At 47.3% G+C, this 17,799-nt stretch overlaps 1 protein-coding gene across 2 annotated transcripts in view; it reads left to right on the top strand.

Annotated features, from left to right (window-relative positions):
* Window positions 1-16,200, top strand: part of LOC147461995 (DUF21 domain-containing protein At2g14520-like) — a 97,534-nt gene extending 81,334 nt beyond the window's left edge. Inside the window, exons 8-13 of one of the 2 annotated variants that reach the window (XR_015187662.1) lie at window positions 13,070-13,146; window positions 13,253-13,413; window positions 13,617-13,900; window positions 14,116-14,338; window positions 15,640-15,686; window positions 15,765-15,855. Coding sequence is in view for 1 of the 2 variants with exons in the window: in XM_086509460.1 (XP_086365586.1) it covers window positions 13,070-13,146; window positions 13,253-13,413; window positions 13,617-13,900; window positions 15,640-15,686; window positions 15,765-15,852 (657 nt within the window). In the remaining variant the exon portion in view is untranslated. Of the gene's footprint in view, window positions 1-13,069; window positions 13,147-13,252; window positions 13,414-13,616; window positions 13,901-14,115; window positions 14,339-15,639; window positions 15,687-15,764 lie in introns of both variants that reach the window. The other variant, XM_086509460.1, reaches the window with a different exon arrangement.
* The last annotated feature ends 1,599 nt before the right edge of the window (window positions 16,201-17,799 follow it).

Here is a 17,799-nt window from a genome sequence, read left to right as displayed (position 1 = left end):
ATATTATTGTCAATGCACTACAATCACATTCACGTCTTAGTCTCCAACAAGAACTTAAACCTAAATTGTGAGTTCAATGAATCATTTAACCATCACATCCAAATATGTAGTAGATGTCGAGATGCATTTAATTCATCGTATGAATTAGTATCACCCCTAGTGATGACTAGAGACAAAATGCTGCAACCATTTCACCTTAAATATTGAAACAAATACTCATTTGCAAGATAAATGAAATCAATCAATCGCTAGCATATAGAGAAGTTTCCAAGCAGATACGGTCAGCCTACAGTATCTATGATTAATCTAAAAAGACATAGATACACGTACACCACGTACCAACTGAAAAGAAGAGACTGGAATAGACTTTTAGCACTTCAAAACAAGAGAGAGAGAGAGAGAGAGAGAGAGAGAGAGAGAGAGAGAGAGAGAGAGAGAGAGAGAGAGAGAGAGATGATGAAATGAAATGCTATATTAATGTCTTCAGAAGGCCAAAATGACCTATGAGACCACAAAGTTACAACATGGTGGAATCTAGTACAATGTATGGGTGCTGAAAAAAATATAAAAAATCCCTACTAGATGGTAAGTGGGGGGGGGGGGGGGGGGGGAGGCTCATACAATATGTGATACAAAGGCTGATACAGGGCTGAGAGAAGTGATACAAGGGCAGATACAAGAGTGAGCATGATATACAATCCTCATCAAGATCATAGGAAGTCCATCATCGGTCACTGGCGGATCTCATCAATCTCCTCCATGGTCAGATACAAGAGTGAGCATGATATACAATCCTCATCAAGATCATAGGAAGTCCATCATCGGTCACTGGCGGATCTCATCAATCTCCTCCATGGTCAGTAGTCTGACCAAGCGTCGTGCATATCGGGCTAGGGTGACCCGAATCCGCTGATGTAGTCTCCGCCGATGCTGTGTAATCCTCCTTAGCTGTGGGCGCCTGGATCTCCCGAGCTCAGTGGCTGGGTCGATCAGTGTGCCTATGGTGTGAAGGGAGTATGAGCTCTACTGTGGTTGCTGCACATCCGGCTGCACAATATCTGCTCTACAGAAGAAGTCTGTGATCCGTCTCTGAGACTGGCTAGCGTCTCCTCTCAACAAGCTCTCTTTGTGTCTTCATAGCCATAGCAAGAACAATCCCAGACATCTTTGGTCCTCATACTCCATGACTCTAGAAAGCGGCCCAAAACCCTCTCTAAACAAGCAATGGAAGCGACCTCGTATCTCATAGTAAATTGGGAAATGGCATACAATGGCATACATAGTGCAGCTCTGTCTCAGCCTCCGTACGACATAGGGGACATGTTTTGGCCTCTGCTGACACTCCGATGTATATACCAGTCTCCACCCGAAGTTGGTGTGAAGATGTGCGTATCTGGCCAATAGCACACCGTATCCTGTGAGATAAGTGGGTGTCCATGTATCTGGGCCTCACCACAAAACCATCCTCAGTGAGATGGAGAAGATGCTCCCTATAGAAAACCATCTTCGTGCCCAACTCTTGTGTCGGCTGAATCCAAGTCCTCCTGGTATTCAGCTGAGTCATGTCCTGGCGAAGGAGCCTGGTGATCTCGCACTGTGTAAGAGTCAGAGATGGGGCATCCAAGGAAGGGGGGTAGTCTGTCCATGCTGAATCCATGTAGCTCAAACCATGATGTCATCTCTCCATACCAGCATGTCATGTCTCCTTGCAAAGCTAACTGTCGAGAGGACTAAGGTGCTCTTTGGGAAGGTCCCACAAACGGTGTATAAAGGAGACTGAGCTGGTAAGCTCCTCAACCGCTATTTGGGGGGGGGGGGGGGGGGGGGGGGGGGGGGGGGGGGGGGCTAGCTGTGCTCGAATAATGTCATGTGGTACTGAAGCCTTGGCTCTAATAAGCTGTTCAATCGTAGAGACCAGAGGCTTCTCCATGCCTCCTCATCCATTAGTGCGACCTTTCCTCCCGTGGTGGTCCATGGAAGGCCCCCATATCTGAACTCGGTATAACAATGCAGAAGCCACTAGAGTGTCAAAAAGCCAGAGCTTCGTCCGAGGCTTCTGAAACTGGATCTGTGAGCACATCCTCTCCAATTCACCCAATGCTGCATAAGCTCTGGTCAATCTAGTCTTTGCTGCTCTCCTCAATGAAAATATAGGCCCAGTAAAGATCACTTCCAGTTAAGTGTAAGCATATGTATACTCCACTGTCTCATGACCGTATGTGAATGTCGGTGCTGATCTCCTAATCCACTGTGGGGTGGTGTTAAACACCAAAACCAAGGTTGACAGACACACAATATTGTCAGTATATAACAATAGTGGAATCCATCTCCCTACCAACTAGGCACCTCTATCACCATCTCTCTCAATGTAGTCTGAAACCTCATTCACATACATACCAAATAGTGTAGTAGATAGTGGGCATCCTTGTTTCACCCCGATAGTGGAGTGAACTAAAGTAGATAGCCCCTCTGACGTGCGTACATGTCCCACTACTGACCTATATAGTGCCATGATCTCCCAAATCAGCTCTATGACACTCCCATCTCCTGCAGCCTGCACATCAATCTAGCTTTGGATACTATGTCAAATGCTTTCCGGAAGTCCACAAAGCTGCAATAAATCCGTCTCTCATGCCCTACCCTCCTCAATGATGGCTCTGAGTGTCAGAATGTCATCAAGAGTAGAAAAACCTCTCCTGAACCTTGCCTGCCTTCGGCTCATACACCCTCCTGCTCTGCTCATCTACTCAGCTGCTACTCAAGAATAGATACGTACAACCGTGCCAGTGTGTGTCCAATCATGATAGTGCGGTAGTTCCCATGCTCCATAGGGTCTTGTGATTTGAAATAGTGGATAATCTCCAAGTCAGGCAGGCCCTCACACATGGCACGGTTAAACATCATCGCTATAAGCTCTGCAAGCAAATCCCTCGCATGTATAAAATGCTCTGCTACTAAACCATCATGATCATATGCTCTCTTGGTTCTCATTGATATCCTATCAATGGCCTTCTTCACCATCTCAGCGATGAAAAAAGCACGTGTGTGGGCATGGCTCAGGGGGGTTGGGAAGAGGTGGCTGTCCAGGCACTGTGTACAAGGATGATGCATACTGGCCCCAGGCTTCTGTACAAGTGATGGCAAGAGGAGTGGAGTGCTCATGAAGAGTCTCCATGCCTCACCTGAGTCCTGACTCAAGAATAGCTGATATAGATCCTGCTCTAACCCTGCCAGAAATGCCCTCTTCTTCCGCCGCTCTAGGCGTCGGAAGGCAACCTATGACTGTCTGTGAGTGATGTCTCCCAAAAGTACCTCTCTTTGGAGTCTGGCTCTCGTCTCTCGACACTCCTCATCATAACAGCTGTTCTGGGGCATGCTCCCAAAACGTCGTCTCTGCTCAGGTTGTGTGTGTGGGTATGCCTCTGCTGCTGCATCATGCAATGTCTGTGTCAGTATTGAAGTGAGCTCCTCTAGAGGTTCCGTGGCTCCTTAGTGCACAGGTGTCTTATATCCCATCAATATAGATAGAGTCCGTCTCTCGAGTAAAGGTGTAGCGGGTAGGAGCTGCTACCCGTGGCCTGTGTGCTACACTGAACTGGAAAGAGATGGTCATCGACAGAAGGGCGTGATCCACTACTACGCCAATAGGTCTGGGTCCAACTATGAGGTCTTGGATACTAGAGATAAAGCTAGGCTGTGCCATGACAGAATCCACTGTACTAGCTCCATGTCTATGTGGGAAGCACGTAAAATGGCCTGCCAGCTGGAAACCTATGTAGGCCATTCAAAATGGCCAATCCATGTGTAGACCCCATCCCCATGTCTATCAAGTGTCATCCATACTCAGTATGCTCCACGTCCTGTGATAGCCTAGATAGACCCATCTCTGCAATATCGAGCTCCCTCAACATCTCCTCTGAAGTATCATAAAATACTGTCTGCTGCTGAGCAGTCCTAGCATTGAAGTCACCCAGGATGATAATGTCACCATCTCTAGAAAACTCCCATATGTCATCATCAAAATATCAAAGGGGGACTGCTGTCCTCTTGGTGGTGCATAGACAGATGTACTAGGAGGAAAGTAGCATATAGCAATGTATAGGTATCTAAGTTTTAGGCCCCTCGGCCAACTCCTGTAAGTTGGTCAAGGTTAGGGTTTTTATGTCCTAACCCCCTTTGTCTTTAGGTTAGGTTTTAGGCTCCTCCGATGTCTTCAATAAATTGGTTAGGGTTAGGATTTGGAGTCCTAACCCCCTTGCTTTTCAGCTATGCCATTTCAGTAGTTTGTGACATACCGGGCCCCCTCTTGAAAGAAGAGTGCAAGAGGATGTTCTTGCGCAAGTACGCGATGGTACTAGACCTTGTGGAAAGCTAGTCCATGTGACATTTTGGGGCATAGACCACAAGTCACAACGGCAAGCCAAGTCCATGGTTCCGCGCATGAACTCAAGGTCCAAGAACACCTAGGGAGAGGTGTCATATGAGGCGTATGCAAACTTTGCAGATAAAGTACAATGACTCTTTGAGCGGTCCAAGGGTGACAACAGGCTAGGCAAAACACAACCACAAAATTTACCCACTCCCTAAAATGTGCCCCTAGGAGATACCACAACTTTGCACAAATAGGTGATAAACTCTAACAACATCTCGAGGACTCTTTTGGTAAAGGGCGTTGGAACTTCATTGTAGATTAGTTTAGAGAGCAGAAGTCGACAAAGACTTTGATTTGGTTTGATAGCTTCTATGAGGGAAATCACCAGGGGAGGGCATATGACTCGTGAGGAACAATGTAGGCAGTATGGCACATTTTGAGAACCTTTGTATGTGACAAAACATCAAGAATTCATAACAGCAGTCTCAAGAAATAAAATTAGGTGAAGTTTATAATGTTGTGAAATTGAGGAAATTGTGAGAATTTCCAGACTGAGGTAGTCTTGGACTGATGTACCCATTACTTTTTGCACATTGCCCATGAAGAGTACTTAAATGAGTGGAGGTTGGTCCATGGGAGTCAGGAAGGATTTTCCCACTTCATTGATGATGATATTATCGATTTTAAAGGGGTAAAATATGTTCAGATCAGATCTACTCAAGGATGGAGTCACGGTAAGTGTCCAGGGACCAGCAGATTTATGTGCAAACACGGTGAGAGTGGCCAGCCAAGATGGATGTCTGAAGATGTCAGTGTGAAGATGCTGAGAGTGGTCAGTCCTGTATAACAGAAGTGCTGGACCTAATTGTGATGACAACCACCACTATTGGAGAACTAGTCAGTGAGGTTTGTATAGCATGAGGTCACCCCAAGGGGTTGAGACCTGGTAGTATGGGTTGCGTGTGGCTAGATGTGTCCACATAGCCATGAGATCCCTCTTATTCATCTCACCAAGTGAATGGCGAAAACTGAAGTAGCAGATGTGTGATTGTTAGTGAGTTGTGTAACGAAGGCAAATGCAGATTTACTTGAGTGGGCCCTCAATAGATGAGATTACCATGTAAGTGGGATGATGGTCATGATAATTATTTGGTCATGAGAATTATTTGAGCTCTTTTATGAACTGTAAATTGGTTGGCTCATATCGATAAATGCTGAGATTTGATTTCACTAAAGCTGGGTAAATCATATTTTGTCTCTTGGATTGCTTCTGCTATGTAAATCAATCTCGTATTGTTTTGTCACCTCTTAGTTTGCTAAAGCACAAAAGGTGATTTTACACTAGTGTGGTTTCTTTTCTATTGTTACACTTTTAGTGTATGCAGTACAGATAGATTTAAATAGTCATATGTATGTGTGGTGACAGTCATACAGATTTTTTTGAACTTTTTAATGTACTGTAAATTTTTTGGCTCATGTTAAATACTTGTTGAAAGTTTATCTCACTAAGGTGCCTTGATCATAATTAGTCTCTTGGATTGCATCTGCTTTGTAAATTAAATTCTTATCTTTCTTTCATCTTGTAGTTTGTAATGACAAGAGAGGATTTACCTTTGTTTAGTGCCTGCTCTATTATAACACTTTAAAATGTGCAGTACACATGGATATGGATATACATGTGCGCATATGCAAATTTTTTGCCCAACTGTCAACTGAATTATTTAATGTTTGGTTTGTATGGCACACAGTCTCGCTGTTGCGTGTTCACGCCTTGAACCATGATACCATCTTCCTCTCTTGACTGTGAAGCCTGTTTAAACAAGCACACAAGATCCTTGGTGCTCTTGATGTTTATGGTTACTATAAAAGAAAAATCCTATGCACAAGCTCCTTCACAAATGCTTCTTTTTTTTTTTACCGAGAAAAAGATCCTTCTATTAGTTAATGAAACTGCCCATAGGGCTACAACCACCTCTACTAGAGAGGGCTACGACAATCATAAGGGGAGACTCTCCCAATGAAAAAACAGCATATGTACAATGAGGCTAAATCAGGAGATGGGAGGAGGGAAGAGCCACACAGATGGACGGTAGTGCCATCTAAGCACACCCTGGACCATGGGGAAGAAAGGCCCAGGGCGCCAGAGTCGAAGGAAAGCCTTTCTACGCTCGTGCATGCGGTCGGAGCTGCCCTGGAGTCTCTCAAACTGTCCCCTGAGAGTATGGATCAGCTCTAGCCGAAGATCTTGAACTGTCTCTGCTGGTGGTACAAGGCGAGCCTCAAAGATGCTGAAGCAGCGTGCCCGCCAGATGAACCAGAGTGTCAGGCCGCAAACGAGCTCCCAACACTCCTCTCTCTCATTGCACCACTCTTGTGAAGTAAGCTTTGGCTGGAGTGTAGGTTGACCCCCCTGCATCACTATCATCCTGTTGGTGGAGGATAGCTCAAAGTGTAGTGCCGGGCCCGTGAGAGTGGACGAAGCCGCTGCCCCCCAAGTGTACTGCCGTGCTGTGGAAAGAGCTGGCATCAGCCGAAGGACACGAAGCCAAACCTGCTGTGCCATAGGACAGTCCCAAAGACAATGACGCTGACTCTCCACAGGATGGTCACAAGCTGCCGAGAGACCACTATGTACAAGCCAGCTCCCCACTGCTGTAGCTCTATGTGCAACCAGCCACTGGAACAAAGTGACTCACCGCGGTTGTCTGGCGTACCACAACCTCGCCCAAAAAACTGACAAGAACTCAGCTGTGAGACCCTCCTTCTGCCAATGAGGTGCTGCAGCAGGATGAGCCTCTCTCCGCGCTGCCAGTATGTGACGTCCTAGTCTAACAGTGTACTGAAAGAAAGGGACACCTGGATGGTCGATTGAGGTGAAAGGGTCCCTTCAAAACCACCCTCCAAGATCCCACTGCACTCGTGCTAGTGGACAGCTCTCTCAAGCTGCTGGGTCAGGATCTATGACACAAATCCTCCCACAGATGCCCACAACTCGGATCCTCTGAAAACAACACTCTGCCACCTGTGTGGCCTCTATTGAAACTCTGTGTAAACAACCCTCACCCTGTAGCTCAAAAAACAGGGAGGCTACAGTCTCTGAGCAAGCCTGAATTGCGATGAGGACCTCTAGTTGCGTGAATGCCCCCATCAATCTGAGCGTGGCTGACTCGAGAGGTGTGAGCCACTCAGTTGGTACTGCCTCTGTGATATCCGGACACATGCTCTGCACCCCTCTCATGCCCTGTGGCTGGATGCTCTGAAGCTCCTCTGACAAGCCTGGAAACTGTAGCTAGTCACCTAATGTGCATGCTGGACACTCTGCCATGGGACCCCAAGAAGCATGAGGCCTACTACCAACCAAGTGGCCTCTCTGAGTGCTAACCATGGGGTTTCAAACAAGGGGCTGTCTCAGGCGCTCCTCCGTGCAAGTGGGTTGGTGCTGCTCCAAGCCTCTCCGAAGCTGCTCCCAGAAGCGGAGCAAACTCACAGCAAAATGGTCCTCTAGTCTCCTGCTCAGGCCAACTTTGCGCATCTCTGTGAAGATCCATCTGGTCGAAGGTCTCCAAGAAGGGCCTCTAGCCTGAGGCACTCTAGCACTAAGCCGCTGAAGCAAAAACTCCTTCCATGGCTCCTCTCTTGGAAGCAATCCTCTGACAACAAACTTCCCAAGAAGGGCTCTGCTCTGCTGTGCTGGATCTATGATCCCCAAACCCCCCTTGAGAACAAGGTAGAGTGATGACCTGCGAGGCCACTTTGGCCCGGGCTATCTGAGTGTCGCGCCCTGACCAAAGGAAATTCCTGATCAGCCTCTCCACCTGGTTGATGCAGGAACTCCAAAAGATCCAACAAGATGTGATGTACCACATAGTAGCCAACAACACGTGGTTGGCCACTACAATTATGCTTGCCAGAGAAATTCGTGCAGAGCTCCAGCGTAACAGCTTCCTCCTGATTGACAGGAGGAGGGGAGCAATTTGCTGCTTAGGAGACAAGTCTAAGCAACCTGACAGCCCATGTATCGAACTGCAGTCCCTAGGGGAATCCATCTGAAACCATCACCTGTCAGCCAATCATGAGCACTACCAAACGAGAAAGCTAGTGTCTTTCTCCAATTGATCAGTGCGCCTGATGCACAACAAAAGGTCTCAAGAGCCTGTTCACACCTGTGAAGGTTGGCCTCCTGACCCTCCAAGTACAAAGTGAGTCGTTTGCAAACTCAACATCCAGTAGCTCGTCGCCCCGAATAGGGAGCGCTAAGCCACATAGACCAACCTGCACCAAAAATCTACTCATCGCCTTAGCATAGAACAGAATGAGGAAGGGGGCAAGAGGGCAGCCCTGTCTGACCAAACTTGTGAGCCTCAAACGATCACCTCTACCATCTACCAAAAGTACCTGACTCTGTAAAGAGCTGACACACCTCTGATCCAGGCATCTGAGAAGCCCATCCTGCGTAGAGTGCCCTCCAAAAAGTCCCAGTCAACTCTATCGTAGGCCTTCTCAAAATCGAGAAGAAGTATCACCAGATCCTCGCCAAGGAGGCGTGCGAGGGCAGATGCCTCTCAATAAGTAAAGATGTTGTCAAGGATACTACGCTCCTCGACAAAACCTGTCTGTGTCCCATGTATAATGCCCTCTAGAAGTGGCTGAATCCTCAAACTCAGAGCCTTGGCAAGAATTTTGTAGGCTGAGTTGAGGACGGTGATGGGATGCCACTGTCGAATCTCATCCAAGGAGCCACCCTCCTTGGGAACGAGGTATATCAGGCCCTCACTCGTGCTATCAGGCATCTCTTCTGTGTGTAGGATGTACTAAAAAGTGCTGCAGAGATCTGAGCCAAGCAAGTCCCAGTACTCTAAGAAAAAGCAAGGAGTTCAACCATCCTCACCTAGATAGCTACCACGAGGAAGTGCTCTGAGGGGCGCGTGGAGCTCATCTAGTTTAAGAGGTAGCTCAAGCCTCTGGCGCATCTCCTCAGTCACAAGACAAGGCATTTGTGCCCAAACCTGCTTTCTGCATGCATCTTGGCGCTCTGATTGAGGCTCTGCTGACAGCAGGTCATGGTAAAAGTCAGTAGCAACTGCACGCATGTCCTCTAGCTCTAAAGCAACTGACCCGTCAAGCCTCCTCAACTGTGACCCTGGCATGTGCATGTCGGGGTCCCACCGTCTCAAAGAAAGCCCCTGTCACTCTGTCACCCACGTGGGTCCATTGAGATGCCTGTCGATGGAAAGCAAACTCATGGCGCCTCTTCTCTGTGCTGGCGAGCTCCTGGCGAGCCTGCTGCAACTGCTCCTCCAACCAGGGACTGCCTGGATGTTGCTCCTACATCCTCTGCAAGGAAGCAACGCCCCGTCGGAGACGCTGCTCCTCCTCTCTCGCTGCAGCCAACGGGATGTAGACTCCTGAAGAAATAGCCAACTAAGTTGAGCAAGTCCAGAGGCCACTCTGTCAATAGGAGAGTCCTGCATGTCTAAGCACTCTGTCCAAAGATCCACCACTCGCTCTCTGAGCGTAGAGTCCAGCAAGACCCTCTCAAGGATGTGTAGCATCGTGCTCCCCCTCCTCTGTCTATCTGTCACTGCGAGGATCACTGGTGCATGGTCCGAAAAAGAATTCCCAGCCAGAATGCAAACTGTCCCACCCTAGTCCTCCCTGCCAGAATTCACTCCTCCCACTTTGCGGTCCGAACGAGAGAATGCCAGGCTGTGTAGGGGCCTCACAAAGCTAGAATGCTGCCACACATCTGAAACCCGGTTATACATAACCTCTCCCAAGCTGCCAACTCAACTCCATGCACAGTAGTATGGCTACCTCCAATCCTGTCAGAGGGGTCCTCCAACGTGTTGAAGTCACCCCCAATGCACCATTGCTCTGTTTTCGGGAGAGACTCTACAATGTGAGACCAAAACTCTGCACGTGCACTCGCCACATTGGGCGCATGGATGTTCAGGAAGCCCAAGAGGCAACCTTGAACATGCATAGTGATCCACTGAGCCCTGCCAGACACAATAATCCCTCTGTCCACAATGGCTTGCTGCCAAGAGTCCGCAATAGTCATACATACCCCTCCCTAGATGCCACCAGGTCCAAATGCAGTTGACCAAAATGTCTCATACCGCCCACGCAAAAGCTAACCACAACGTCTAATGCGGCTCTCATACAGATGATGCTCCTGTAGCATAAGAAGGTCAATTTCTCCTCCCACAAGGCATCACTGAAGCTCCTGATGCAGTCGGCCGCTCTGGCGCTGAAACTGGGGCCCACTTAATCCCTGCACGTTCCATGAGACGATCCTCATGGGGAGCGAGAGAGAAATGATGCTGCAGCAACAACTATCCGTGCTATCTTTGAGGATGGGGAGTAATCCGCATCCGAGAGTCCCCGAGATAGGCGTGACTGCAAAGAGTGTCTAGCCCAAGCCCAAGAAGAACGAGCTGTGCGCAAGGCAACCTCCTCTGTCCAGGAGTCCTCATGTATGTGTACATAGCATGGGGGGCTCTGCGTGTCAGCAAAGAAGTGAACCACAATGTGTCTACATCCTGCTGAGTCTGGAGGTGTCACTGAAAACTTGGCCAACGGCCACAGAGTCTGAAGCAAGTCTGTAACCCCAAGGTCTCCGATGTGATGAGAGAACTCGAGGGTCTGTGCCTGCAGCCACTCCAACACTGAGTCTAAAGTCCACTCAAGCTGGTCCCTGCCGCATAGGGGAAAAGAGAAGCCAACCGCTGAGTCTAGGGCCTCTATCCCTCTAGCTGCAAGGAACATTTGATGAACTCTGAAGCAAATTGCCTCAAAGTCTAGTGAGGGATCGCCGAGAAACCGTGTAAAGTCGTAGGCAAAGAAATCCCAACGACGACGAATGTCGAAGCTCATCAGTCCACGAGGAACTGTTGCAAAGGGGGACGTCTGCACCAAAAGGGGGGTTCGCAAGAAAGACCGTCCCTCTCTCGTCAAGCGACTCGTGGCAAAAGCTCTGCCAAGAGATCTCCTAGCAGCCGAGGATGGTCCTTTCCCCTGGGACGGTTGTGGAGAAGGAGCGGGAGGAGATGTGGAAGCAGGGGGGCTCGTGGGAAAAAGAGGAGAGGGGGGGCGCAGAGCGGCAGACGAAGGAGGGCGAGATGGAGAGGCGGAGGGAGGAGGTGAGGGGAGAGGGACGGAGGGGAACTCGGGGGGAGGAGGGGTTGACCGAGGTGAGGTTGAGGTGGAGGGTGGAGCAGGGACCTCGTCCTACTGAAGAGGGTCGAATCGATTCCTTGTGGGAACCCACTGCTGCTGGACTAGAGCCTGGGGACCACTCTGAGTGCCAGGTTGGCGTGGTGGCCCCTGTTGACGTCGACCACGAACCTGTTGCCAGCCCTCCTCCGCTTGAGCCACAGGCTCGGAGGGTGGTTCTACCTGCGTACCCTGTGACTCTATTTGCTGTTGTTGGCCAGCCCTTGAAGGCTTGGGTTGAGCCTGCGATGTAGGTCGGGGTCTCCTCCGTGGACAGGCCTTCGCAAGGTGGCCCATCCGTCGACAACTAAAACATTGATTCGCGAGGCCCGAATACTCCACACTCTGACGAAACCAACCTCCACTCACCCAAGGTAAACCTTCGGGAGAGTGTGGGTGTCCCGAACCAGAACACGTACTGTGGGGATGCCGGCCGCCTTAGCAGCAACAGAGGCTGCTGTGCGAGGTGTCTCTAGGATGGTCCCAATCGCTGAGCCTATCTTGGAAAGGAGCGGAAGGTACTCCCTCCGCAGGCCAGGGAAAGCAGACTGAGATGAGCATGTCTGCCTCCTTGACAAGAACGTTGGTAGCTGGGTCGAAACCGTGGCGCCACTGTCGAAAGTGTGCTCGAACTGCTCGGATGGCCAGGGGGCTCATTGCGATGACCTTGGACGCCATCTCTGGAGTCTCAACTCTATCTGGTAGTAGCCACGTCCGAGACGTTGAACATCGAGGATCTTGCCCACCTCTGCGAGAAGGCAAGCTTGAAGGAGACCGCGCACCTCTCCTTTGCTGGGTTTGGTGCCGAGAATCTTGTAGATAATAGAGGTGGCTTGAAGGCGGGCCACCTCTGCCTCTAAGCTCGCTTGCTCTGTCGGTGACAGAGAAAGTCAGATGGTGGGTTCTGTGGGGTCGGGCGAGGGGCTGCAGTGGAGTCCCTCTGTGGCGGAGCAGAATCCTCCATTTGTATCTTCTGCTGCATGGGCGAACGAAGGGGAGTTGAAGGCGTCGAAGAGAATGAAGTGAGTCGGTGCCGCTGTGAACCAGCTCCGATGGACACGAGGTGGGGGTGGGGGTGGGGGACTGTGGGCAGGCTGCAGGCAGCGTGAGGAGGGGGAAGTGGGAAGCGGGCGGTCAGCTCAGGCAGGGCGTGCAAGGGCTGGCAGCGCGGGGCTGAGGCGGGACAGGTCAGCGCGAGGGGGAGCTGAAGGCGATGGCGAAGGTAGCGTGAGCAGCAGCAGCGAGCATCCGACTGGGTCAATCAGTGTCCTAGTTACCTACCCATCATCACCGCAAATGCTTTATTTTATAGAGGGTACTTCAAATTGTCTTCATTTGGTATTGAATGCCAAATTCATGCTACATATTTTGCCCATGTTACTGTGCTTTTAGCCTTTTTGGTATGCCAGGCCTTCTTGCTTCTTTTCAAACAGCTTGTGACTTCCAATCTACTCCTGTATGCTGTTTTGGTTCTGATTGCAGGTGAAGAATTTGCTCACAACTCGTCCTGAAGAAGAGCTACGAGTTAGACAACATGCTACGATTCGGAAGATTCCACGGTGAGATTATAGGAACACAACTGCCTGCTTATTAGGCAAATTCCTTCAGACGTGAAGGGATGTGAGGCTTGTTAACTGTGGAATGATGCTGGCTTTTATGTTGAAGGGTGGAAGAAAGCATGCCATTGTATGATATTTTGAATGAATTTCAAAAAGGACATAGTCACATGGCCGCTGTCGTAAGGAAACTGAACAGAAGCAAAGAAATGAATGGGCTGCGAGAAGGACGATTTGGTAGTTCAAGACAGAACAGAGCTGCCACTCAAGGTGTGCTGGGTGCTTGGGTTTAGACGCTTGACGTCTCTGCTCCAACTGGCTTTTATTTTCATGACAACTGCTGTAGTGCTAAATTCAAATTTATTTTTGTTTGATGTTAAAAAAGATAATTTGTGATCCTTCTGCCCACGTACAATCATTAGTTAGGCCAGGGAAGTTAAGCAACCATAACTGAGGTTTGATTTGTTGGACAGGTCAGTCTGCAGCTGTAGCATTGGACATAGTGGAAACCGAAGATCTAGCAAACACTGGGAAAATGGTGGTGCTAAAGAGGAATCCATTGGCCGGAGCTGCAGTCTCATTATTGAGAAAGGAGAGTGAAGGAGTTGAAGGTGGGGTTCAAAAGAATAAAAAGTGGGAAAGAACTGGTCAAGGAGACCTTTTGGAAATTGGGGAAGAGTCTTTACCCAGTTTTCCTCAAGATGAGGAGGTCATAGGAATCATAACCATGGAAGATGTCATTGAAGAACTTTTACAGGTAAATTTCGTTTGTTTCTCTCATCTCTTTCTTCTATGGGTGCCGCTTTATCAAGCTATTTTGTGTGTCCCATTCATTGTTCTGTCTATGAACTTCTTGGCTTTTAACCTTTCTCAAAGGATTGCTGTTCCCTCTTGCCACTTGTTTTGTCATGTATGTGGATGAGGCTTCAGACTACATGGAGAGGGAGGGTGATACCCCTTTTGTGTATGCAGATGATGTTGTTCTTATTTCAGATTCACAGGAGGGGATGCAATGCCATCTTGATGCTTTACACACATTTGCGTAGGATACTAGTATGTCTGTTCAACTTGTGAAGACCAAGGCTATGGTATTCAATACTACATTGCAATGGGTTAGGCGATCAACACCCAATTTTACTTATGGACCCCACAAGACAGACATGAGCGACCAGCACTTGAGTCATTGCGACAATTGGTGAGTGAAGTTGATACTTCATGTTGGTTTGCACAAATATCATCTTGGTTTGAGCTACATGGATTAAATATGGCCAAGTTGCCCCCTTTTCAGTATTCCCTAGATGCACCATCTCTCACCCTCACACTTTCAGAGATAAGCAGGATTATCAGACATGATCTCATGTAGCTGAATACTAGGAGGACTTGGTTGTCTCCGTCAGATGATTTGGGGATGAAGATGGCTTTTGATTGAGACCATGTTCTCCGCACGGCAGATGATGGGTTTATCTCATGCCCTAGTAATATGGACACCCACCTATCTCATCACATTAGATGTGTTATTGGACAGCTGCGCACCTCATCTCACCTGCTGGAGATAGGACTGGCCGATACAGAGGTATACCCCCAGAGGAGAGATTATCCCCGGTTTGCCAGAGAGAGCTAGAGATAGAGGAGCATTATATCTGCGAAAGAAATTGCATATTCAGAGAGGGCTTGGGCCCCTTATCCCGCATCGTGGATTACTATGATGAGAGGTGCCTAGGTCTCTTCTTGCTAGAGATCCGTAGGCTCAAAAAGACTATCCTCATATGAGCAGAGGACCTACACATAGAGGATCCATTTAGAGGTAGATCACTACTTTTTACAGAGGGATTACTCGGGATGGTCCACCAGAGGTTACCAAGTCACACCCTCATTTCTGGATCAAGCCATCTAGCTTGGCCACTCATGATCGTCAGAGGATAAATCTGCCAACAAAAAAGCAGTCAGCGTAATCTGCGCTCTGCCACGTCAGCAGGCCAGCGTAAATTACTGGATTCAGTACAGCTGCCACGTCAGCAGGCCAGCGTACATTGCGGGAGTCCGTACTGACAGCCATGTCATCACGTCTGTGTTGTGTGTGTATCCGGTCACTGCTACGTCATCAGTTTGTGACATAAACTACTCTAATATCTACTTAGCTACGTCCTATTTCGTTACACATATGATTGTCCATGCAAGAGATGACTTGGACAATTTCATACAAGTTTTGGAGGACATGCTGCCTTCACCAGTAAATGTTTAAAGCCTAGCTTTTCGTATGACTGTCCATGCAAGAGATGACTTAGACAATTTCATATGAGTTTTGTCAGATATTTTTGTGTGCTTCCCTTTTCATGTAGAGTTCTTCTTATGTGTAGTTCTAGGCAGGGTGGCCACAACATTACACATTGCGTCAAGAGAGTTTCAATTGTGCGTTTGTGTGAAGTAAAATTTTTTCCCCGCACTTGCTAGTAGACAGTTACTGGAGGTTGCTGACTATCAAGCTGATTGTTGCAGGAAGAGATATTAGATGAGACTGATGAGTATATCGACGTTCATAACAAGTAATGCTGCTTGATTTTTCACCTTTAACTGCAAGAATATGTTGGTTCTACTTTTGATTGAGCTTTATTGCAATTCAGGATCAAAGTGAACATTCTACCACCTGGAGGAAGGTCACCTTTGTCGCCATTGTCATCACCAATGTCTTCTTTCCAGCATACTTTGTAGAGAACTTTGCAAACTTGTAGAGAACCATCGACTATCATCTGGTGCTCAATTGTCTTGACAACTTCAACTCACATGGGATTGCATGCAGGTGCAGATATGCTTCCAAGGCACAGGTTCTTGCAGCCTGAAAGCTGAGATGGGAGCTTTTTAGTTGGGGCACATGCCAACTAGCCTTGTTAATTTTTTGAAGCAGTGGCAAATAGGTCGCCGAAAAACATTATGTCTATAAAAGAGTGACATAAGACTGTCTCTAACCAAACCTTAAACTAACTCAATATTTTGTAGTGTAATGAGCTTACTTGTAAATTTGAATAAAAATGGACAAAGCAAGCGGCTTTCGTTCTTAAACTTTTATAAGCTTCATATATAATTATGAGTCGGCTAATTTAGTTGTGTTAAATCCGCAAGGGTTTGATAAAGTTGATCATAGCTAGATTTAGTATGCATATTTTGAATCAAAGTCTTTGGTACGGTAGAGATCGCAGACACCTCAGCTTCTTTATGAATGACTATGTGGCAAACATGACTGCTGGTTCCCTTCAAACTATTTTGTCCAACCTATCATGGTCTTGTTGCACTTTGTGATGGGTGGGCTGCTGTCAATAAGCTCCTCTTTCTTCTACTTCAAGCCAGGCTAGGGTAGCAGATTCACGTGCACAAAGATGATGATGAAACCCCGAATCTCTGTGTATAGAACTCCTCTAGAGAATCTACATGACATAGACACCACTATGTATCCAACAACGATACAGTGTCGTCCACATATAGCATTAGGGCAATAGAAAGATTTTAAAGAGATGCACCTCGACCTCCTTTGTCGACAAATTCCAATATCTCAGTTTTTGTGCACCTTGTATGCTCATAGTTGTTCCTTCAACCCGTGGAGACCAATTGGTGCTCTTAGTTCCAATGTTACATTTTGGAAGATCAAGATGATGGTTATTTAGACTGTATAGTAGATTGGATACACCTATTTCCAATGTGTTGCATTGGGTTCTTAGCGTGCCTCCCTTTACATTAGATTGTTTTGCTTTGACTACTTCAAGAATGTGTGAAGAGGAGAAGCTTATTTTTTCTGTGATTAACAAATTAAAACAAAAAGGTTGGGTGCAATGCAAACATAATATGATAATCTTATGAAGAATGGCACTTGGTCTTTTTATAGTTTGCTTCTTGACAAAAAAAACATAGGTATTTCAAGTTTAAATTGCAATCAGATGGTTGTGTTGTCTGCTATCAGTTTAGACTTCTTGTGAAACGTTATGTTCACAAGAAAGGCATCGGTTAAATGAATCTCTTACTCCCAACTTTTTGTATGATTTTAGTTTGTAGCATTGAACCATATTTACCAGTAGGAAATCTATTGTGATATCATTTGAAACTCAGATGGGTTGTTTTGCTACCTCATGCCCTAAATGTGAACCACCCATTAAAAAAAAAGAGAGGCCACAATATATTGAACTGTCCCTTGAGCAAACACTTATCTATTTGGTCCACAACAATAATGGTTGCACATCATTTTCCACGAAAATATCTTGAATAATTAAGATTCACTTATTGTGGATGATGAGAGCCATAGCCTTCCTATGTAACTATAATCAACATTTTGGCACTATTTTCTTCGCTACTTAAAGCCAAACAAGCAAGGGACCAATTAAGGATTTTGGCCATGCCAAGTATCATGTGGAGTGAGTTTGCAAGGCTTTAAGGGGAAACCTATTATGCCAACGTACATAATAACTAGAAGCAAAATGCATATGATAAAGCTTTGCTTCTGTTCATACATCATGTCATCTCACCAATTTTTCCTCTTAATAGCACCTTTTGTATCGGGGATATATGATCTTTTACATTTCCATGCCTAGCCCAAACAACATTAAACTCTTCCAATAAGTACTCCCCACTTGATGAGCATGGATAGTGCCCATAGTGCAACCACATCCATTC

The sequence above is a fragment of the Adiantum capillus-veneris genome, chromosome 3 (genome assembly GCF_014529385.1).
Source record: "Adiantum capillus-veneris isolate H3 chromosome 3, ASM1452938v2, whole genome shotgun sequence".
Classification (NCBI taxonomy): domain Eukaryota; kingdom Viridiplantae; phylum Streptophyta; class Polypodiopsida; order Polypodiales; family Pteridaceae; genus Adiantum; species Adiantum capillus-veneris.
The sequence above is the reverse complement of the archived record's forward strand: the minus strand, read 5'-3'. Positions and strand labels throughout refer to the sequence as shown.